Genomic DNA, 21557 nt, shown 5'->3' with positions numbered 1-21557 from the left:
CGTCACATGCCTAGCTATTTCTTATCACAGATTTTTCATTCCGTTAACCCATACTCACACAGCCTGTGAGTCCTGTGCAGGTTTTTAGAATCAAGATAATGAGAAGACATAAACTATCATTGAGATTTTTATCACTGGCCTGGCTTCACCTTATACATATTTATATTACATCTTTATATATCTGTGGATTGTTCTCATATAGCCTAAGTGGTAAAGCAACAGGATAATCAAGAAATCCACGACTGAATCCCGGTCAGGCACGAGAAATAAATTTCAATATTTGAGTTGTAGTTTGTCAGCTAATAAAAATATTTCAGATATTAGCCAGACAACACAGTACTCTAGTCTTTGAGAATTGTATTTGCCAAAACATCAGTTTTGATATGAATTGTTTATGAAATAGGACTGATGTAATGGATAACTCTCTGTCACGCTACTGTAAGGCTCGCAAGCAGAAGCAGGTGCAGAACATGTAATTCATCATTTTGAGATCAGAGATAAGATATATACCTCCTCCCAATAAACTTGTAGTGACTCCTATTTTTCATTGCAAACTACTATACTTTCATGCAGTGGCTTATGTAACTTTGAAATATCACAATAACTGTGATCATTAATGAAAGATAGACAGTCCAACATGAATCTGATAAAGGAGGCTATAAGTAACACAATTTTTCACCAAATAGTTTATTTAAAATAGTGTGAGACAGACTACAGAGCAGCTGGTGAGCATGCAGTGTTGTTTCCTCAGTGTACTGTGCCATCCACCTGCCACATCAAACTAGGCAAAGAATGTTTAATTTAATTTGGCTAGGCAGGTTGCACCTACCCACTGTGGTTGGCACTGCCATCCAGTTTCCACAGTATGGTGCCCCATTAGATAACATGGCAATATTCTTCATGCTGCTTCAAGCTGCCTCACATTGGCCCCCATTGGGTGGTTAATGTGCATTCTTTGCATACACCCTTACCTTTCTATGGTTTTCCTAAATCATTTCAATCAACTGCTAGGATGGTTCCTTCATCAATGACAAGGCCAGCAGCCTGTCCTATCCTCATAAGGGCATATGTATGTATTCCACGTGGATGTATATTTTTTCATTGTATTACTATGAAAAATGCTATATCATTGGGAAATGATCCTTGGATGAATATATAAATTCACTACTGCAAAGAGAACTGTTAGCAGCAACTTTTCACAAAAGACCACCGACAGAAGTCTTTCAACTTCTATCAGCTCTAAACTATGGGGTTCAAATGGTAAGATAAGGCACCTACGTAATATAGGGAATTATTTTATGAACTTTAGTATATATTTCGTAGTAGTTCATGCACACTATTGTATTTCTGAGTAAATAAAAATGAGTTACTTTTTATTTACCCCACACTTAGTAGTACCATTTTACTAGAGACCTGTGGAATGAGCTTTACCTCTTAAGCACCTACTTCTTGTGTAAATTAAGTATTATGTGTTCTATTTTCACGTCATGTTCACGTTGCCAAGTATCTCCTTAAGTTTTCATTGTAGAATAAACTATGTATCTAACTAAATGTAATCACAGTAATACTTACAGCTTTGAAAAGTTTACGCTGAAGAATAGGGTATGACTGTAACTGTTGTATGCTGATATCATTGCGTAACTGTGGCCTCTGCCCCAAAGCACTGCACGGTGCATCTAACAGGACACGATCGAATGATTCAGGAGGAAATAGTGGGCAGTGCGGCAAGGAATGATCTTCACCTGCCTTACACATGTTTGTGTCAGGGGTTTGAACTGATTTTGTAGTGTCCCCAACATATGTTTCCACACATTTCACAGAGAACTCTTCACATTTTCTTTTAATAATATTCACTTTTCCCTGTGTCTTGTCAACAGCAACAATCCGTCCCTGTAATAAAACACAATCATGACATATTTACAAGGAAAATAACAGTTCAAAATGAAACTACAATCTCTCTCTCTCTCTCTCTCTCTCTCTCTCTCTCTCTCTCTCTCTCTCTCTCTCTCTCACGCGCGCACACACACACACACACACACACACACACACACACACACACACACAGAGAGAGAGAGAGAGAGAGAGAGAGAGAGAGAGAGAGAGAGAGAGAGAGAGATGCTGAAGAAACTGAACTGGGAGACTCTTTAAGATTGACATGAACTATGCCAAGAAAACTAACTTACAAAGTGTCAAGAACCAGCTTTAAATGATGAATCTAGAACTATACTTCGATCCTGTTGGGGTTATGAGAACATAGTTAGATTAATTACAGCAAGCACAGGGTCATATAAATTACCATTCTTCCAGCAATACAAGGAGCATTCCACAAGTAATGCGACCAAATCCATAAAAAAAAATCATTTATTGAATATATTCATACAAATAATCAAAAATTTTCAAAATAGCACCCTCTTGCATCGATACATTTTTAGAGGCAGTGTTTCCATGCCTCGAAGGCATCCTGGAATGCCTTTTCGGAATGTCCTTTGGAGCTGATGTAACATGCGCCTGGATGCTTTCAATCGTGTTCCAATGTTTTCCTTTCATGACTCCATTTAACCGAGGAAACAAAAAAAAAGTCAGCAGGAGTCAGGTCAGGACTGTAGGGAGGCTGGGGAACCAACAGGGTCTTGGTCCTGGTCAGGAAGTCATTGACAATGAAGGCGCTGTGACTCAGCGCGTTGTCGTGGTGAACTTTCCACATGTCCTTGATGTCGCTTCGGCAGCGCGAGACACTCCTTTTCAGTCTTTTGAGCACTTCCAAGTAGAAAGCTGAGTTCACTGTAGTCCCGGTAGGTATGAATTTGTGATGGACAATGCCTCTGACGTAAAAGAAGACAATGAGCATGGTTTTGATCCTGGACTTGCTCATACATGCCTTCTTGGGATGTGGCGACGATGGGGTGTGCCACTCTGAACTCTGCCTTTTTGTCTCAGGGTTGTACTAAAAAATCCACAACTCATCACCAATGATAACTAAGTATAAAAATTGAAGATCATTTTCACACATTCCCAACATTTCTTGGCACCGAAGCACTCGCATGTGCTTGTGTTCATAGGTCAACACTTTTGGGACGAGTTTGGCACACACCTTTCTCATGTTCAAATCTTCGGTCACAATGCGGAAAATGGTTGTTTTTGACATGTTTAGAGTTTGTGCTATCAATTGAAGGCTCAGCCGTATGTCAGAGTTCAAACAATCGTGCACATGCGTCACATTTTTGTCGACTCGTGCAGTTGATGGCTCTCCACTGTGAGGTTCGTTGGTGATCTCCTCTCGGCCCTCCATGAACAACTTGTGGCATCGGAAAACTTGTGATTTGGACAAGCAATCATTCCCAAAGGCATGCTGAAGTAATGGAAACGTTTTGGTGGTGGACTTCCCAAGTTTAACGCAAAATTTGATAGTGTACCGTTGCTCTACAGAACGGTCCATTGTGCTGTGTTACATAAACTCAAAACGGGGTTGACGGAAATGCACGTCCTGACTCTGGCAGCTCACAGCCGAATGAGACAAAGAGCGTTATGAAGCGAACACCCTCCTCCACTTAACCCAGCCAGTTACAACACGCTGTGGTGTTTCGTTGCTTCAGAAAAAAATTGGTCACATCACTTATGGAACACACTCTGTACATATGTGAATGGAACAGGAAAAATCCCTAATAACTGGTACAATGGGACATACCCTCTAGCATGCACTTCACAGTTTGCATAGTGTAGATGTATATATACCATGACTGAATTCAAAGTACATGTAGTAAGATAATATCTGATGAATCTGTTTAGAATTCTACAGATAGGGTATGTATGTCATAAACTTCATCAATCTTTGTGACCGTCGTACTATTAATGAAGATGGTGACAGTACCATTGGGATATTCTCCCATTTTTATTTCAACTGTGATTGGCATGAATTGTGATTAGCCTTCTTTCCTGTGTGGCTCCTGAATGTATAGTATTTGGTGAGCCATTTTTTCAGTGAGCTTTCTCACTTTTTACGACATGGTAGCAACATACATATCTGATTTATTTTGATGTTCCATATGTTGGATACTTTTTGTCCTTTAGTTCTTCCAATTAGCTCTTCAGCTGTCATTTCTGATGGTATATCATACGGTATTACTAAGGGCTTATGTTTTATTTGTGGTCCGCATTTTAGAACTTTATTTATCCTGGTAATTTCTAGAAGCTTTGGGTATCAGCTTCTGCTTCTCTTTCTACAACTACAACATTGTTTGCCGCTCACACGTTCTTATTTCGATTTTTTCTTTCCTGAGGCTGACTAGTTCTACAAAGTGCTGCACAGCATTTTTCACAACATTGTTTTCCTTTGGATGAATAAACTGTGTGGCCTTGTTTAATTTTTCTAGACTATGTTCAGAACTACGGTGAAATTCTGAGGTGTAACTCTTGTTTAAAACTACTACTGTCCAGATATTTTTTTTCTTCACATCTCTGACTTTCGTTTTCTTGTTCTGGTATTTCTTATCCAAGTCTCGTGTTCTCTTTTTCTAGCTCACTGGCTGCCCATAACACTACTATGCTCTTAAGTCCAGATGTTTTTCTCAATATTATCTTTTTTGAATGGTTGAATTCCATCATCTATAAATTTTGTATCCTCTAAGAACTTGTCCACTACCTACACTCTGGTTATGCTAAACTGTATACTAACTGTACTGAATGATCCATCCCCAATGGGACCAGGAGCATGGTGAGAACACAAAAAAATCAGATTATCCAAAGAATACTTCCACTGATCTGTAACATCACAATACAGTACAGCACAACTCTAATTTTTAACTACACTCCTGGAAATTGAAATAATAACACCGTGAATTCATTGTCCCAGGAAGGGGAAACTTTATTGACACATTCCTGGGGTCAGATACATCACATGATCACACTGACAGAACCACAGGCACATAGACACAGGCAACAGAGCATGCACAATGTCGGCACTAGTACAGTGTATATCCACCTTTCACAGCAATGCAGGCTGCTATTCTCCCATGGAGACGATCGTAGAGATGCTGGATGTAGTCCTGTGGAATGGCTTGCCATGCCATTTCCACCTGGCGCCTCAGTTGGACCAGCGTTCGTGCTGGACGTGCAGACCGCGTGAGATGACGCTTCATCCAGTCCCAAACATGCTCAATGGGGGACAGATCCGGAGATCTTGCTGGCCAGGGTAGTTGACTTACACCTTCTAGAGCACGTTGGGTGGCACGGGATACATGCGGACGTGCATTGTCCTGTTGGAACAGCAAGTTCCCTTGCCAGTCTAGGAATGGTAGAACGATGGGTTCGATGACGGTTTGGATGTACCGTGCACTATTCAGTGTCCCCTCGACGATCACCAGTGGTGTACGGCCAGTGTAGGAGATCGCTCCCCACACCATGATGACGGGTGTTGGCCCTGTGTGCCTCGGTCGTATGCAGTCCTGATTGTGGCGCTCACCTGCACGGCGCCAAACACGCATACGACCATCATTGGCACCAAGGCAGAAGCGACTCTCATCGCTGAAGACGACACGTCTCCATTCGTCCCTCCATTCACGCCTGTCGCGACACCACTGGAGGCGGGCTGCACGATGTTGGGGCGTGAGCGGAAGACGGCCTAACGGTGTGCGGGACCGTAGCCCAGCTTCATGGAGACGGTTGCGAATGGTCCTCGCCGATACCCCAGGAGCAACAGTGTCCCTAATTTGCTGGGAAGTGGCGGTGCGGTCCCCTACGGCACTGCGTAGGATCCTACGGTCTTGGCGTGCATCCGTGCGTCGCTGCGGTCCGGTCCCAGGTCGACGGGCACGTGCACCTTCCACTGACCACTGGCGACAACATCGATGTACTGTGGAGACCTCACGCCCCACGTGTTGAGCAATTCGGCGGTACGTCCACCCGGCCTCCCGCATGCCCACTATACGTCCTCGCTCAAAGTCCGTCAACTGCACATACGGTTCACGTCCACGCTGTCGCGGCATGCTACCAGTGTTATAGACTGCGATGGAGCTCCGTATGCCACGGCAAACTGGCTGACACTGACGGCGGCGGTGCACAAATGCTGCGCAGCTAGCGCCATTCGACGGCCAACACCACGGTTCCTGGTGTGTCCGCTGTGCCGTGCGTGTGATCATTGCTTGTACAGCCCTCTCGCAGTGTCCGGAGCAAGTATGGTGGGTCTGACACACCGGTGTCAATGTGTTCTTTTTTCCATTTCCAGGAGTGTATAAACACTGTCTGAAATATTGCTCCATGTTAAAACTGACAAAATGAAAAGAAAACTTCCCACAATAAAATTTTTTATGCAAAAGTGTAATACACTGTATTACCTGTACTGTAAAATAAGTCTGTATTGTGCGATAAGACACTATTACTGTGAGTGAAAGTTTAACAACTGTACATGCCTTATTACAGTACTGTATTGACACACAGCTGATTTGTACTTAACTGTTTAAAACATGAGAAATCATGTTCTGTTCTTGAACAGGATGAAAAATGTCTGTAATGTTCTTTTGCTTCACTCCTGACAATCTTGATTTTGCTGTGATGTTCTGTCATTTCCAAATCCACAAAATGTCTATTGGGGTAGATGTAGAGCTTTGTTAGACATACTGAATGGCTATTTCAAATGCATTTTTAGCATCTGTATGTGATATCCAAGCAGTAGGTTCATTGTCGTCATCAGCTTTCTCATTCTCATGGGTTGTTCGAACTACAGGCACCAATAATTTGTTCATCAGTTAATTCTTCTTCTGCTTTGCAGCCAAATTCAGCATTACTGATACACTCACTCATATCACTGAACTCAACTTCTGGTTGTAAAGTTCACAAATCCCTCAAAATCACTCTAGTATCTATGTCTTGACTTTCACCACTTGTTGCACAGACTGTTTCATCTTGATTCTCTCCACTGGTTTCTTCTGATGTTTCATCTTGATTTTTCATTCATTTTTGGCCACAGTTTGAGCCAAGATTTTCATGTCTTGGTGCCAGCATTTTTCCCCAAGTTTTGGCAATTGTATAGCTCAAATCTCTTATATTTATTGATTTCATCACTTGAAACAAGGTGCTGCCTTCTTGAGCCCTCTTTAAAATTGATCCAATGCGTTTTCAACAGTCTTGCCTCTTCAGTCACTCAGTGACTCCCTGATGCATGGGTTGGATTAAACATGTTACTTTGGCAGAAAAAAATAAAGCTTTTATTTCACCCTCTTCATTTTCAGATGGATGAGATGTCACAGTGGCGTATCAATATGGCTCTTTAAGGCAGGGATGAAAGGAATTAACTGGTCTTAAAACTATTCCTTAAAGAGACTTAATTCCACCCATGTTGACTTTTGGTTATGATAATATACAGGTAGTGATATCACATTAATGTTTTTGAATGTCCTTGGTTCTTTTATTTTCTTTTCTTTTCAGTCCCAAGCAATGGCATCTGGGGCTGCCACTAACATTATTACAAATAATAATAATTACTCTATCTTTGGCAAGTTAGTACCTGTTACAGACTAACTTTTTGCAGCAAGAGTCTTTGTATGGAGCATTTTCTAGCTTAAGTCAACCTCTTCACTGTTATGCACTTCATCAGGGGTCATCTCAAGCTCTTGAACCAAGTTTTCAAATTTCAGAACAAATTCATTGGCAGCAGTCTTGTCAGCAGACCGCTTCTCGCCAGAAGTAGTAATTACATTCTGAATGCGATGGCATTTTTCCCACCTATTTAGCCGCTGTCATTCACTGTAAAGTATTCATTTTCATTGTCTGCATCTAATTTTTCATACAAGATCAGTGCCTTTTCTTTTATGATTGGTCCATACAATGGAGTTCCTATTCTTCTCTCCTGCTCAAACAATGTCCAAAAAGCATTATATAGAATTTCACTTTTAGGCTTTTTCAAAGTCTTGTGTATTTTCAGTCTTTTCTCATCATCAGTCATCACTGTCTGACTTTGTTCTCTACTGCTACTGTTCTCTACTGCTTTGAAGATACTCACCTTTATCTAACCTTTCAAGAACTTTCAGTTTCTCCACTAAAGACAGTATCACATGTTTACATTTAGTTAACTGACTGTAGCAGTGGCCCATGTATGTAAACAAACACAATAAATGGAATGGTTGGACTATTTACATGCGAGGAGTTGGGCCATCCGAGGTTGAATTAGTGAGGCTCTACTTTATCATATCTTTCTTGGAAGTCTATAAATGGACCAGAATCAAGATATTTCTAACATTTTAGAAAGATCTCTGTTTGAAAAAGGTTCATTCAATTGATGAAGATCATTCAATTGATAAAGATAAGTTTTAAAACCTGTGTTTCCACAGTTTCCTGTTTGCATTGCTTAATATACTAGAGATGTTAGCATAATCCAACATATTCACCAAGGTGAAATCAATCAATGGAAAATCTAGGATGGAATAACAATACAAAAAAAACCATCCATCTCTCTCTCTCTCTCTCTCTCTCTCTCTCTCTCTCTCTCTCACACACACACACACACACACACACACACACACACACACACACACACTTCCCTCACCTTGTCATTCATCAAACTTGCTATGTGCAATGTTTTGTTCCCAGGAGCGGCACAGCAATCAAGAACATAATGCCCTGGTGAAAGATCCAGTGCATGACATGTAAGTATTGATGGGAGGTTCTGCAGGATTGCCATACCCAAAAATGATGGAACAGAGGGACACCCTGAAGGACGAGACAGCATCCTTACAGCCACTCCACTGAATGACAAAGAAGCACATTGTATAAACCACAATTCTTTCCCAAAGTCATGTTAACAGAAGCAATTTTTCAACCAAAGCAACTTAAAAATTACTATAATTAGTCACTGTAACTTTATTGATGACATAGTATTCTTAGGTATTAAATCACCACCGACAGAAGGGCAGAATACATAATATTACATCAATATTTAAAGGAAAATTGCTATTATGAGCATTCTGCTAACAGTATGTTAATCAAATAATTTTATGACACAGATTAAAAGTTCAAAAATATATGATTAGAGAGGGGAAGAAGGTTGGTGAGAGGGGGCATTGGGAAGTGTGTGTGTGTGTGTGTGTGTGTGTGTGTGTGTGTGTGTGGTGTGTGTGTGAGAGAGAGCGTGGTGCGCACGTGCACGTGTGTCCAAAGGAAGGAAGATTGGGTTTAACATCCCGCCGACATCGAGGTCATTAGAGATGAGCACAAGCTCGGATTGTATCAAGGATATGGAATGAATTCGGCCATGCCCTTTCAAAGGTATCATCCTGGCATTTGCCTGGAGCAATTTAGGGAAATCATGGAAAATTTAAATCTGGATGGCCAGAAGTGGGTTTGAACCATCGTATTCCCAAATGTGAGTCCAGTGTGCTAACCACTGCGCCACCTCGCTTGGTGTGTGTGTGTGTGTCCAGCATCTCCTCCTAACCACTGGATTGATTTCGACCAAATTTGGTACACACACTTTTATATGAGAATCAGCACTGTGGTGCTTAGAACCTCCTAGTTTACTGTCATTAGCATTCTCTGAAATTGTACACACACTGTCCTATGAAGTACAATCTGTATAGTAAGCACTGGTATCTTACTGTTAGTCTAATCTCCAATTCTCATGGCTGCAACTTGTAAAACTGAAAATATTACTCTGCATTAGAATAATTTAGCAACAAATACACTGACATAAAAAAATCACAGCACCAAGAAATAATTAAGGTAGAGTAGTGAAATTCTGGGAATACATCTGTCTAGGTAAACTCAAACTGGAAACTCCAGGTAGGAGTATGAACAAAGTAGGAGAAGTTGCTACTTACTGTAAAGATGGCATGTCAAATTGCAGCCAGACACAATTAATAGACACTTACATATTGCTTTCAGCCACAGCCTTGATCAGCAAAAGAGAAACACACATCATTCATACACACAAGCAAGCACACCCCACACACACGTAACTGCCAACTCCAGAAGCTCAGGCCACAATGCAACTATCATGTGGTATGGAAGCAGACATATGGAGGGGGTGAGGAAGGGGAAGGGATAGTAGTGTAGAGGTAGGGCGAGAGAAGAACGCTGTCTGGCAGTATGTGGAGGGGCTGGAATGACAACAGGTGCAGGCTATGGGGCAGGGTAATTGGGAGAAAAGGAGCAAAAAAGGAAAGAAGTGGGGAAAGATGGGTGAGTGCATTGGCAGAGGGTGCAAGTAAAGAGGGTGGGAGACAAGAGTAGGGTGGCGGTGAGAGGACAGAGGGGATGGAAACCTTTGGGTGGAGGGCGTGGGGGCAGTATGTTACTGTAGGTTGAGGCCAGGACGATTAGGGGAGCGAACAATGTGTTGTAAGAATAACTCCCATCTGCAGAGTTCAGAAGAGCTGATGGTGGAGGGGAGGATCTGCACAACTCGGGTAGTAAAATAGCCATTAAAATCAAGCATTTTATGTTCAGCTGCACATTTTGCCACATGGCAGTGTACTTTGTTCTTGGTCACAGTTTGGTGATGGCTGTTCATTCTGGTAGACAGGTGTTTGGTACTCATACCAATATAAAGAGTTGTGCAATGACTACAGCATAGTTGGTAAATGACATGGATGCTTTCACAGGTGGCCCGGTCCATGATGTGGTAGGATAAATCTGTGACAGAACTGGAATAGGAAGTGATGGGTGGGTGGATTGGGCAGGTCTTGCACCTGGGTCTTCCACTTGGATATGATAATTGTGCAAGAGGTTCGGAATGAGAGTGGCATAAGGATGGACTAGGATGTTACGGAAATTGGGTGGGTGACAGAACACCACTTTAGGATGGGCAGGAAAGATCTCAGATAGGGTGCCCCTCATTTCAGGGCATGAGGATAGGTAATCAAAGCCCTGGCAAAGGATGTGGTTTGGTTGTTCCTCTTTGGGGTGGTATTGGGTCATGAAGAGGTCACTCCTTTGTGGCTGGTTCTTGAGACGGGTTGGAGGATTCAGGTGTGAGGGGTTATGGCACAGGAGAACTGTTTGCAGACTGGGTCTGGAGATAGTGCCTGTCTGTAACGCCTTAGTGAGGCTCTCAGCATACTGGGTGAGGGAGTTCTTGTCAGCAGATACGCCATCCGTGGGTGACCAGGCTGTACAGGAGGGATTTTTAGTGTGTGTTGATATGCAGTTACTGTTGGTGGTTTTAATGTTGACAGAGTTGTACGTGGAGCCATCAGAGAGGAGGACATCAATGTCTACAAAGGTGGGCACACTGGGTTGAGAAGAACCAGGTGAAGCAGATGGGAAAGAAGGTGTTGAAGTTGTGAAGGAATAAAGATAGGGTGTCTTGGCACTGAGTCCAGATCATGAAGATATTACCAATGCACCTGAACTACACTAGGGGTTTGGTGTTTAGGGAGGCTAGGAAGGTCTGCTCTAGATGGCCCATAAACACTGTGGCATGCACATTCCCATGGTAGTGCCACGGATTTGTTTTTATACGCTTCCTTCAAAGGAGAAGTAATTGTGGGTTAAGACGTTGACAAAGGTAGTGTTCTACAATGGTAAGACCATGGTCATGAAGGATGTTGGTGTATAGGGAGGTGGCATCAACAGTGATGAGTAGGGATCCAGGAGGTGAAGGGGTGGGGATGGTGGAGAGTCAGTAAAGGAAGTGGTTGGTATCATTGGCATGGGAAGTTAGATTATGGACAATTGGTTGGAGGTGTTGACACTAGGTAACATACATTGAAGTGTCAAAGAAACTAATATAGCAAACATATTCAAGTACAGAGATGTGTAAATGGGTGTGGGGTCATTGGAATACAATTTACAGGGCATATGGCTTGCACCTGTCCTCGAAGTAACCAATTTCTAACAGTTCAGTGTGCCACTTTGGTACCAACTGCTGCTCAAATTGCTGCTGCAGATACAGTACGATGCACTACAGCCATACATCCAACACAATGGTCTTCCATCTCGGTAGCATCATGTGGTTGTCCGGAGATCATTCTTCTTGCAAATGTATCTTTTTGTGACCACCACTGCCCGCAATCAAGTACAGTGGTTACATTCCTGCCAAGTCCTCCTGCAATACTGTGAAAGGAACATCTACCTTCTCGTATCCCTATTACACGACACTGTTCAAAGTCAGTGAGGTACCGATAATGGAGTTTTTGTCATCTTAGAGACATTCTGGACTAGTATCAACTCACTACATCCAGTCTCAAAGGTGTGTAATGCCCATGACCATTTCAGCGTGTATTTACAGCAAATCTGATTTGCATCCTCATCCTCATAGTGGCAGTATTAGGGCTACTTGTATGCAAATGACACAAAATTTGAATAGACATCATTTTTCACATTGTAGTGATGTAAGGGGTACCAAATTTGCCATAAAAGTCAGTAAACCACTTAACGGACAGTATTTTTCAGTACAGGTATTTCGTTCATTCCAAGTAAGTGTCGATTCATGATGTCATCGTCCAGACATGAGTTGACTGTAATCTGAATCTGTTTTAGCAAACTAATAGTTTCTTTCAGATGATAAATTTTATTGATTATGAAATACAAATTCTTGACATTTATTCAGAATCAGAAATGTTTAATTAGTAATTACATGCCATAATTTACCTGTTTAATATAAAGATGTTCTGATTTTTGTATGCATAAAAAAATGAATATATGTGCAGCTTTTACTCTGAGACGAGTTGTCACTTAAGGCTGCAAAAGTGCACACGTACAATTTGTTGACCTGTGTGCTGAATTTTATTTTTTATGATTTTGATTCAGATGGACACAAATCCAGATCCAGTTAGATTTTACGTGAGATTACGCTATTACAAAAGAGACGTTTAGCCCATTAGGGAAAAGTGAAACTTACACACTCGATTTAAAATATGTTACACGCCAGTGCATAATTGAGCTGTCCTGTAAATCGCATACAATATTTGCCAATGTGCTTGGACTCAATGCACTGAGTTGGAAGTTAATTTTGAGACTGATTTTCACAAAAATGAACCGAAAGTTTATTTAAAATATTGATGTTCAGTTCTAATTGAGACACATATCACTGTGTTGATTACATTACCTAGCAACACTTTAATGCAGCTTAATTAATTTACCAAAGATTTGCGATGCAGTAAGTCCCATTACGCACACAAAATGTTACACGTGACTGCACGAGAGTATGAGAGTGTTTTTCTTTCCATAAATGCCAATAAACTGGCAGTTCCAAAAGTTAAATCACCAACTGTTGCGTAACTTCACTGTATCACTACGGAACTTATTATATCGTCTCTCTTCATCAATAGATCTCAAGAAGCTGGAACAAACAAGAAGATGACTAAAAGAAGAGGCATTGGTAAAATATTTGGCGCCCAATGAGGGTCCTGAAAAGGATATACTAATAACTTCAGCCCCAAGGCATGAGCTTCAACCCGTTGGAAAGACACAGCTAACGTGCAATACTTGCAGGTATGGGTAGGATAGACATAGTATAAAAGATATACAATCATTTTGTGTGTTGTGTAGGTACTGATATTTTAACTGTGTATAAAATATTAAGGAAAATGTATACGCAAACAAGGAGATCACGAGATAATGCAACCCAGAGTTTGGAAGTGTTGGGTGAGGGGAGTAAAAGTGGATATAATCCTCACAAGGAGGTAACTCAGGAACCAATTATGGAACAGCAATCGCATAATTTGAGTGAGGAAAATCTTGGTGAAGGAGTCCCAAATGTAATAAATGTAGGACAGCAATCACATAATTCAAGTGATGATAATGTCATTGGTGTGGAGGTGACAGTAGAAGCAGACCCAAGTACAAATAGAAATAGTAATGTACAGGAGTCTATAAATACCAAAGTTACACAGGAAAGTGTGAATCTTACATCAAATGTTACAGAGCTTAAAGATGATATGATTACTAAATTCATGGCGAGTATGCAACATCTGTTAACTGAAAATATGTGACATCTATATGAGAAGTGCGATTCCCAAAATGAGAATATTAATGCTAAGTTTGATTCCCAAACTGAAAAATTCGACATCCAAATGGGTTTACTCAATGAAAAAACAAGTTCGAGTCACTTATAGAGGGTAATAGACAATTAAATGAGAAATTTGATAACTTAAAAGTAGAATGGGAAGAACAATTAGTACTAAATTTAGTGAATTATATGACTAACCCACATACCGAAATTTATTGGTAAAATTAATGAGATGGAGAATAAATGTGAAACTATTTCAAAGGGGCATAGTGATTTGTCAGGTAAAATCTGTAACTGTGAAAGTAGTTACTTGAAGACTAATGTGCAAATTGAGAATGTGTCTAAAAAGATGTCAGAATTCGAAATAAACACTTGCAAGGACATAGATAAATATTTAAGGACCAATACCACTCTCAAGTTGAAACAAGCTGAGATAGTTAAGGAAAAACAAACTGAAAATGAGGAACTTATCAATTTATTTTCTAGTGAGTTTCAGGCTATTAAAAATAAAGTAACTGAAGAATTACCTAAGTGGCAAAGTGAAACAAATTGTAAATTGTCAGAATTAGAACAAAAATCTTCATGAAATGTATTGAATAAAGACTACTATTCCTAAGACAGGCTTAGGAATAACAAATCCTGTAGTGATGTAAAATGTAACTGTTGTGGGAATACACCCGACAAATTTTGTTACTGTTATGGAAATGAAAATGGCACTTTCGTCCAAAGAGGGTACTTGTCGTCTTTAAAGGTTGAGACAAGCATATTCAAAAGTAGACAGCTTCCTACCTTTTTGGCTGAAAAAGATGACATCCATCCAAAAGTTTTAATCATCAACAATTTTAAGTGTATTTTTCCTCGCAGTTGGTCTGAACATGATAGACTTCAATTTACTGTGTTCAAGATCACAGCTGAGGCAGCACTGTGGGCTGCAGAAGCGAGTGAGAATTGTAATACATGTGCGGAGTTTGAACAACTTTTCCTAGCAAAATACTAGTCGAGTAGCAAACAAGAGAGGCTACGAAATGAGGTGTATCAACCGGTGTTTTATAATAGTAAACGAGGTTCATTAAGACAGTATTTTGAGAAATACATTAATAAAATGAGGTACTGGAGTGATCCTATTTCCCATAGAGAAGTGATACATATTTTGAAAGGAAGATTACCTATTCATATACGTGAGAAACTTCTAAATGTCCCCAACTACGATGTGGAACATTTCCTGTCTGTGGTCAATTCGATCAATATGATACTTGAAGATGCCCTAGTACGGAATAATAATCAAATATATACCTCACAGAAACAACAACAACAACAACATAACAACAACAACATAATAATAATAATAATAACAATAATGACAACTGAGATAGAAATCCTAAACCTATACTACATGAAGGAGGACAAGTGACATCTTATGGCTATAGTAAAGCCAACAATAATAATCAATATAAACGTAACACCTATTATACTACAGAAACCTATGGAAATAATAATAATCAGGTGAATCAGATTAGTACCGGAAAACCAAATCTTAAGCACAGACAGAATGATTCAAATAATCAGTATGGTAATTCACACAGATGTGATATAATACCCAGAAGACAATCCTGATAGTATACAACCTTGGAAAGACCCTTCGACACCTGAAGTTCGATGGGTAGATGCAAATACAACTCAACAACCACAAGGACCGATACCACTTGGTAACGGAGCAATAAAATCACGAAGGGAACAACCACCAAATTCCGACCATACTGCACGCATTGTTGAAGTACATGAACCACCGAACATGACGTCTACTGAAAGATTAAACTAGAACCGGTCACCGAAAGCTTTCCTAGGATGACTGGAGAGGATGAGGAGGGCAGGCATCATTTTAAAGTGAATGTACTGAGGTATAATGACGATCTGGACCTAAGGGGGGAACTGAAACACCTTACATTTCGAATAAGTGTGGATGAATTTTGCAGGCAGTAGTTCAAGCAGTAATAAATAGTATTGATGTTGAAATTTTGATTGATACTGGAGCAACCATTAGTGTAATGAAGCAATTGTTTCAAACAAATTAGCCGAGGAGCGAAAGTGCTTACATTTCCTGTTACTGCATGTACTGTATCTGGAGCATTTAGTGCAAAAGCACAAAAGGTCTCAAAGCAGGCACAAGTCAACATCATGATGCAGGGGGCTTCAATAGAAAGTACCTTCTTAATTGTTTCAAGAATGACAGTACCATTTGTTTGGGGTCTAGATTTTTTGTGTGATGCTGGAGCAGTCATCAATTTAAAAGAAGGAACGTACCTTGGACTCTGATGGAGACACTTTGACAGTCTCTGTGATTAAGGGCAAAGTAGTCCTGGATCAGTATTGCATGAAGTTAATGGTTAGCTATATTGGTACTGACTGTAGTTTAGTTGATGATATTTTCTATATTGAATGTACTGGAGAAGAAATAAGTCAAGTTACACTTCAGGAGAAAATCTCTGGATCCGAATACTATCTGCAAGTCAACAAGAAGATTTGTGTTGCTTGTTACATAATTATCTGCCCATATTTAGCAAACATCTCGGAATAATCAAAGGTTTCGAATACGACATTAAGACATATCCTTACGAATCTTTTTGTCGTACTTCCTATTCTGTTCCTTGGTCAAAGAGAGAGGCAGTCAAGAAAGAAATTAACAAAATGTTAGAGTGGGGAATTATAGAGCCCCTCATACTGAAAATTGTAGCCCTCTTTTGGTGGTCCTCAAAGTCAACTGTGATGTCGGATTAGTTCTCGAGACCAGAGAGATAAACAAGATAATCATACCAGTACAGACAATACCTGAGAATTTGGACGAGTTAATTCAGAAAATCTGTTGTGCCCGCATCCTGACATCCCTTGAGGACATCTTGAAAGTTTACTTAAATCTACAACTTCAAGCTCAATTATGAAAAGCAAAATCCGATAAAAATGTACAGAAGATAATAACCTATTCTGTTGGAGAAGAAATATTGTTGAGAAACCATCCAAAGGCCTTGATAAAGAAAAAGTTAAATAAGAAATGGCAGTATTTATATACTGGAGCATACAGAATCATACAAATTCCCCATGAAGGAAGTTATATACTTGCTGACTGTGATTTTGATGTGATAAAAGGTTTATTCCACCACACAGAGAGAAAGAAATATTATCAATGAGAAGAGTATTTACAGGACACCGATATTAGACTTGAGCCACGCGATGAGCTACAAGATGTATTATTTTGTTCATTATTTCATATATAGCTAGGAGGATTATCTTATTCAGTTATTATTAAATATAATGTATGTGTTATGACAAACACACCACAATAATATAATTCAAGAAGATTAAAATGAAAAAGTTCACAGAAAAGATAATTTCTGAAAAGAGAGAAAAAAAAAAGAGTTAATAGATTGAAGAACAATAGAAAACAAGATTAACTGACTTCAGGGTTGTTAGTTAAGTTTAAAAGAATGCTACCCTAGAGGCATAAGTATTTTATGTTCATGAATTGTTGAAGGAATTTTATATGAATTAATGGTAGAAAGTATATTTGAATTTCACAATGGATAATTTCCAAGAATGATTGCCTATCGAAGTCGCATGGTCCAAACGATACACATTGAATGTGTGACCGTAAATCGATCATGCAACTCTTCTGGCAGGCGTTATGATCAATTATTTGTGATCGTAATTTCTATCTGTTTTCTGTCGTTCCCTTAGTTGTTCTAAATTACATACCTCTGCGAATTATTTGTGAGTTGTTGGGGAAACCCAGACAATTTATGTTGGTAGTGAGTGGGATGTATGGTGCTCTTGATGTTTCTTCGGCAGATTCTCTCATATGAAAAAATCTAATTCCATACCTATCCCCCACAGAAAATTGTTCGACTTTTTGTCGCCATATGGAGTACTACCGGATGACAAAAGAAGAGACTGTATAGGCTGTGGTGGTGCGAGGTGTGTAAAACTTCGCAAGAACAGTTTCGATGCTGAAATACCGTTACAATTTCATTGTGGACAGTGAAGACAACGAATGAGTAAAAGGAAGAATACATGGTTTGACTCTTCCAAATTATCCATCCAGACCAGCGTAAAGGCCTTTCACATGATGACAAAAATGACGATGAGCAAGGTAAGTCGTCTCCTTTGTAATTACAAGTATTTTTGTAACACTCTTATTTTGTCGTTGCTGTAGTGACCACTGTAAACATACTCATACTGCCTGCCACCAGAGTCGCATGATCAATTTACAATCACAATTATTATTGGAAATTATCTCATGATAAACCAATAACCATTATGGTAAGGAAACTGAAAACATGAAGGTACGGTGATAGGAAGATGGAAGGACTATTGTCTAACATAAACCGAGGAAAATTATGTGACGGAACAAACTTCAATATTGGATGACAATGTATACACCACCACCACCACCACCACCACCACCACCAACAACAACAACAACAACAACAACAACAACAAAAATATGCACCAAAACAAATACTGATGAACCATACTCGCAGTGTTTATGATGAAGAACGCAAATCTGCACAATAAGGGAAAGGCACACAAGCAGATCTGCAGCATGCTTTTTTATAACAATAAACCTTTTAAAGATAGTGGTACATCACGATGCACACATCGACGAGAATATTGCCGGCCTGCAGTAAGCGACTTCAGGCCATGAAACGGACAATGAATGCAGTAATCCAAATTTCAGGGAAACAATCTTTATTAAACAAATTATGAAACACATTCGCAAATGAAATGGAATAATTGTGCATTCACTGTGTTTTTCTGTTGACAAAACAATATCAGGCGAGGACACAACACATGCTCCAGAGAGACTCGCAAGACACGAGATAATGTTACCAGCTGATATGTCGTCAACCTGACACTGTACATGGCTCGTTTGGAAAGCAAGAAAGAAGAAGATGACTGAGCTGACTATGGCTGCTTATATGGCTCAGTGGTCATCACAGTTCTGTCCATTTTCTATAGGCACTGTCTGCAATCCCAGCCTTGTGCAGCCCACTGAAACATCTTCTCATCAAATAGTGAAGTGAGTGTGTGTGTGTGTGTGTGTGTGTGTGTGTGTGTGTGTGTGTTGTATTGTGAGTGTAAAGTGTATCATGTCAAAAAGTGAAATTCAAACAAATTCAGTGACTTTTGGAGATTCATTTGAATGGGCAATTTCTGTTAGGCCCCCATTTACAATTACTCATGTAAAATTTGATGTAAAGTGTATGTTACAACTTGTGATATGAATCTTGGAATGCCTAAACTAAGTTATAACAGCACAGTACACCATCCTAGCAAGCTCCAGTGAATCCTGCAACATTACAGACTGGGGGGCAGGGTAGCGATACCAGGGGTATCAATTTTGTCGTAAGAGTTAGTAAATCATGCAACGGACAGTATTTTTCAGTACAGGCATTTCTTTCATTCCAAGCAAGTGTCGATTCGTGACATCATCGTCCAGACATCAGTTGACTGTAATCTGAATCTGTTTTAGTAAACTAATAGTTTCTCTCAGACAATAAATTTTATTGATTATGAAATACAAGTTCTTGATGTTTATTCAGAATCGGAAATGTTTAATTAGTAATTACGTGCCATAATTTATCTGTTGAATATAAAGGTGTTTTGATTTTTGTATGCATAAAAAAGTGTGAATTTATATGTGGCTTTTATTCTGAGATGAGTTATCACTTAAAGAGTGCAAAAGTGTGCGCGTACAGTTTGTTAACCTGTCCACTGAATTTTATTTTTTATGATTTTGACTCGGATGGACACAAATCCAGTTCCAGTTAGACTTTACGTGAGATCACGTTATTACAAAAGAGACATTTAGCCTATTAGGGAAAACTGAAACTCGTGCGCTCGATTTAAAATACGTTACAAGTGCATAATTGAGCTGTCCTGTAAATCGCATACAATATTTGCTAATACGCTTGAACTTAATGCACTGAGTTGGAAGTTAATTTTGAGACAAGTACTGATTTTGACAAAAATGAACTGAAAGTTTATTTAAAATATCGACATTCAGTTCTAATTGAGAGACGTATCACTGTGTTGATTACGTTGCCCAGCAACACTTTAATGCAGCTTAATCAATTTATCAGAAAGATTTGCAATGCAGTAAGTCCCATTGCACACACAAAATATTACACGTAACCACATGAGAGTATGAGAGTGTTTTTCTTTCCATAAATGCCAATAAACTGGCAGTTCCAAAAGTTAACTCACCAACTGTTGCGTAACTTCATAGTATCACTACGGAACTTGATATATCATGTCTCTTCACCAAGGGATCTCAAGAAGCCAGGACTAACAAGAAGACGACTAAAAGAAGAGGCATTGGTAAAACATGCAGAAATACGCCTACCAACTTTCATTTACGTTGCACAACTTCTTCTTGGTGTTATGATTATCCCCCCCCCCCCCCCCTCGTCAGTGTATTTCCAAGAAATAACTTAAACTTCTTGTTACCTTCAAATAAATTCAAATGTGAATTCTTTTAGATGCCCATTTGAGTCACAGATGCCAATTATTGCACTACATTGTCACATGACATCATATACCCCCACAAAGCTAGGTAGTTGCAACTAGTATGAAACTCAAGAGTGTAGTTACTCTCAAAAGTTTACAAGACTATAACAAACTTTTTTATAGTCCTTTTGATTTTTACTTGAAATTCAACGAACAGACAAAGGCATCAACTTTTCATCATTTTACTCTCCACCAGCTGCTGCAGCACTTCTACTCTGCAGCTCGTTCAGTTACTCTTTGGTTACCAATAGATTTATCTGAAGCATATTTATCTGATTCCAAATTTATTTTATAGCTTGCAACATTAATTCCAACAAACAAACACAAAACATGACTGAACATTTATATTTACCATATGCAAAATGTTTCTCACTTGTTTCACTCAACTCTTGACATAATACTTAAGATACATAAAGATGGACACGAGTTTGTGTATGCGTGGTTTACATGTGTGCAAATTCAGAGCTCTAACAATAACCTCTGTTACATATGATCCCTTCTGTTTCAGGAATGCAAAGCAATGAACAATGGTTCTTTGGCAGTTATTTTGTCATGTTTAACTGAAATGTAAAGTGCTGTCATTCGATTGCTGTTTATTTAAAAAAGATTGTTTGCTAATGTCCTGCTGTAAACAATAATATTGTTTAATTATAGTATCAGAGGAGTCAACATATAGTTATCTACAAAAAGATGTTCATCTGATATGTACTAAAAGGAGAGAGGAGGAAAGATAGGTGTTCAACGTCCCATCAATCATTAATTCATTTGTGTGTAAGCACAAGCTTAGGTTTGAACAAATGAGGAAAGAAATTGGTTAAATCCTTATCAAAAGAACCATCCTGAACTGTCAATTGCCTTCAGGAATGTTTGGAAACCACAGAATGTCTAAATGAGAATATTCCAAGGAGGATAGTCAAATGGGGATAATCAAATGGAGATTTGAGGCCCACTTCTCTCAAATATAGGTCCAGTGCATTAACCATTGTGCCACCCTGGTCAGTCAAATATAATAATAATGAAAGAAATACACATAGTGGAAATATGTGGATTTCGTTGT

General features: G+C 39.4%; 1 protein-coding gene across 4 annotated transcripts in view; it reads right to left on the bottom strand.

Moving 5' to 3' along the window:
- The window catches only part of LOC126175889 (tRNA (cytosine(72)-C(5))-methyltransferase NSUN6), a 77808-nt gene that overhangs the window by 14177 nt on the left and 42074 nt on the right, over nucleotides 1-21557 (bottom strand). For all 4 annotated transcript variants that reach the window (XM_049922938.1, XM_049922941.1, XM_049922939.1 and 1 more), the window contains 2 exons: nucleotides 8537-8735; nucleotides 1573-1890 (listed from right to left, as the gene is read on the bottom strand). In XM_049922938.1, the coding sequence (XP_049778895.1) occupies nucleotides 1573-1890; nucleotides 8537-8735 (517 nt within the window). The remainder of the gene's footprint in view (nucleotides 1-1572; nucleotides 1891-8536; nucleotides 8736-21557) is intronic.

Source organism: Schistocerca cancellata, chromosome 3 (assembly GCF_023864275.1).
Source record: "Schistocerca cancellata isolate TAMUIC-IGC-003103 chromosome 3, iqSchCanc2.1, whole genome shotgun sequence".
In the NCBI taxonomy this organism is placed as follows: Eukaryota; Metazoa; Arthropoda; class Insecta; order Orthoptera; family Acrididae; genus Schistocerca; species Schistocerca cancellata.
Note: the sequence above shows the minus strand (reverse complement) of the source record. Positions and strands in the feature narration are given on the sequence as shown.